Below are 3,518 nucleotides of genomic sequence, written 5' to 3'. Positions count from 1 at the left end.
TTCATGGTAAATACATATTTGTAGTTAATATTTTATTTCGCAGGAGACAGAGGCCAAGAGATTGCTGCTCAGGAAATAAACTGGGACGATAAAAAGTTATGAACTGTGTTCTTGCAGTGAAATATTTATGTTCTGTTTATCTGTAAAGGGTCATTGTTTCTTACTGTAGATGAAATAGTTACATCTGTGCTCATAGCTGGTTTTGACTGTAAGCACATGCATTCCCAGCAGAATGGCAATTATGAAACAAAAGTGATTCAGTTGTACAAGGAATGATCTGCAGCAACTAGGTCAGGCAGCAGCTTCCACAAGCCACGTTACCATTGGTTGCCATGAAAATAGCATTGGAAATAGTATGGCACTCAGAAGAGTTGAGGCTGAGATGGCCAAGGTAAGCAGTGCACTGCACAAGCCTCTCTAATGTTTGGGTTTTTTCAGTACATTGAAAAGCGTAAATTCCACATTTTGCTCCTACATTTTTCTAACTTTTCCTTTAAAATAAAAAATGTTCTTTGTTTTGGTTTGGTTTTTTTTAGTCCCTTCGGGAGTGATACAAAATGGAGCTCGAGTACTGAGTAGAGGAATATTTCCTGGAGCCAGGCCATTGCCAATCAACCCTATAGGAAGCATGGCTGTCGCAGTAAGGTAAGAGTGGCTCATTGTGGGTCTGCACGAAATCAGTCAGTATTTTGCAGAAAATGTGAAAATGTGTAAGCTCTGGTCCACAGATACTTTGCTGCTTGCTAATTCTTCTGAGGTTCTAAATGAAATAAAACTTTGCTGCCTAAATTTCTTGGGTTATCATTCTTTGCCCAATAGTCATGGCATTATCTGTCTGTTGCACACTGGTTTGTAAAAAGCAGGTTTATTTCCACTAGCAAATTGCAGGCAGTTTATGGTGAGAACCTCCTACAGTGGCCTGTTTTACTAAGTGCAAATGCCTTTTCCTGCTCCTCCCTTCCCTCCCTTTTCCTAAAGACCTTTTCATGGATTAGATACCAGTGAGAAGAATATCAGTAATATTAAAGCAAATCCTGAAAGATATCTGAACATATAGCTGTCGTTTTGTTATTAACTTAGGTCTTTGTGATGCAGTTTCTGTCACTGCAGTTTCTATTTCAAGGTTATACCGAAACATTCAAGGGTAAAATGTTGTTTAAGATACTCAACTGTCTCGGAAAGCAGGGCAGTAAGAGACATCTAGTGATGGCAATAAGAACTGTGGTTCAGTGGTTTGCTTTGCTTAAAGCAGTGCTGGTTTATTGGGGGAAGAACAGTTTGCCTCGGGTGTAGCTCCATTTTCAGTCAGTCACAACAGAGATTAATTTGGTCAAGTGTACTGCCAGTGCCCTTCTCTTTCAGAACTCTCAGTATCTGCAAAAGCTGTTTCAGCTCAGGCGGTTGGGTTTTCTGGGTGGGCTTTCATAATTAGTGCTCACCCCACTTTGCTGGGCTGTTCCAATTACACCCTCTTTTCTCAGGAAACGGCTGCAAGGCAATGAAATAAAACATCTTACTCTATTATTACTTACTTGGGATTTTTTCCCCATTTACTCTTTATTTTTTTGTCCCTTTTCAGGATCAGTGTCTAGCCCTTTGGGTACAGTATTCCCATCCAGTACATGGAGAGAGAGACAGAGAGAACCTGTGATATTCATGTACTCTTCATGCTTAAAATGCATGGAGGGGAAGACACTAATTGGAATAAAATCCATATTTGTTGATGGGCAACTTTTTCAACTGTTTTTCACATTTGCAACACTGGAGGGATGCAGCCCCAAGGGTCATCCTCCAGAAGTCTGCAGTCTCTTTGCATCTCACAGAGATCAGCTGTCTTCATCAGCTTTGCCACTGGCTTTACGCAGGACTTGTATTCTGCTCCAGTGGGGATTGCAGAGCAGTGGGACTACTGGATCATTAATTATATATAATTTTTATGAGGTGTCCAAGCTAAATGGAGGACATAGTGGTCTGAACATTCCCTCTAGAGTTTATCTGCATTTCCTGCTTAGACCCTGTTTCATAATCAGGGCTGACTCAAGGAGATCAAACTGTTTTACTTCCAGGCCACTTAAAAACTTCCTTTTCTGTAGGCGTCCTCAAATTTCTATGCTGTAAAGCTGTATATAGTTAAGTTTTATGCATTTTCAGAGGACTATTTCTCATGTTTTTTTCCCAGCAGGTAGAGAACAGGATCTTTAGCAGCTACTTGCTAATGTAGAGTTGGGAAATTAGGGATTTTACCCCTCCCTTGCTTACGTTCTTTGTGCTCTGTCTCACAGAAAAGCATTTATAATTAGTTAATGCAGACATTTCTAATTCTTTTTGTTCTCTTCTCCAGCCTTAGGCAGTATTAGAAATAGCTTGCTATGAATATATTCCTGGTGTGCATGATGTCTGCTCATATTTAAAGGCTCCTCTTTTAATTCTTGAAAGGTGGGGGGAGGCACAGACTTGAGGCTTTGAAAGCTTTTGAGAAGTTAGGGGACTCTGCAACAGAACGAGGTCAGCAGGCCGTTTTGTCTTGTTTCCCTCAGGGATAATAAGATTCAGAATTTCTTTAGGAAGATCAGACTGGATTCATGATGCCTCCTGGAACATCATCTAGTCCTCTCAAAACTGGATACTTCTGTTATCAGTTGCTATAAAAATGACACCATTTCTTGGTGCCTACCCTCTCCTCAGATACACAGAGCTAAATAGGACTTGTCGTGTTGAGCTTTCATGGTGCCTCATGAGAATAACTTCTACTTATCATGTGCAGCAGGGGGAATTTACCACAGCATCCATGCAGCCTTCTTTTGCAGTTAGAGTAGGAGTACTGCTCAGCTTGAGCTGTCATTCCTGCATAGAGGGCAGTGCTCCAGTCAGACTGGCAGGAGATGTTTTCAGACCTGTTTAGGTGCAGGAAGGTTGATTTCCCCTTCTAGCTTTCACCAGGAGGGAGGTCTGGACAGCTATGGAAGGTGATGCAGTCTCCTGTTACAGTTTTCTGCAGAAATTGCCTGCCTCTGCCTAGATACTGAGAACCCAGACAGCTTCTTTCCAGGAAGTTTTTACTCAAATGTGTATTTTCTTGAGAAGAGTTCCTTTGCTGCTGTAAAAGAAAGGCCTAAAGGCACCTGAAGAAGGTAGTTTTCATCACTCATATAGGGGACCTCTGGCATTTTCTTGGTAGGGGATCATTGCATAATAAACCTCTTAACTATTTTTCTTTACTTACCGTATGTAGGAGTTACAGGTTTTTCTGCAAGGTGCTGGTCTCCTGTTGGCACTTCCTTGCTGTCTGAGCTGTTTATATCATTTTGTGTTTATATCCTCAGTATCTTAATGGTCATTGGTTTTGTTGTCCCCCAAACTGGTGCTAATAACTTGCAGTATGTTGTCCAGTTGTGCAGAGTGCCATTAGTGTCAAAACAGAGTAACAAAATGTTTGGTCTTGGATTAAATTCACAGTTGTAATTAGATGGAGTGTTTAGGCTCATCTGTTACTCCGAAAGGTGGCCAAAACCATAGCA

At 41.1% G+C, this 3,518-nt stretch overlaps 1 protein-coding gene across 1 annotated transcript in view; it reads left to right on the top strand.

Annotated features, from left to right (window-relative positions):
- Positions 1-536: 536 nt before the first annotated feature.
- LOC103798676 (forkhead box protein N3-like) overlaps positions 537-3,518 on the top strand; it is a gene marked incomplete at its 5' end in the record, with an annotated part of 9,933 nt that continues 6,951 nt past the window's right edge. The window contains one exon of the mRNA XM_009070954.1: positions 537-645. Coding sequence (XP_009069202.1) covers positions 537-645 — 109 coding nt within the window. The remainder of the gene's footprint in view (positions 646-3,518) is intronic.

The sequence above is a fragment of the Acanthisitta chloris genome, unplaced genomic scaffold (assembly GCF_000695815.1).
Source record: "Acanthisitta chloris isolate BGI_N310 unplaced genomic scaffold, ASM69581v1 scaffold14093, whole genome shotgun sequence".
Taxonomy (NCBI): Eukaryota; Metazoa; Chordata; class Aves; order Passeriformes; family Acanthisittidae; genus Acanthisitta; species Acanthisitta chloris.
The sequence above is the reverse complement of the archived record's forward strand: the minus strand, read 5'-3'. Positions and strand labels throughout refer to the sequence as shown.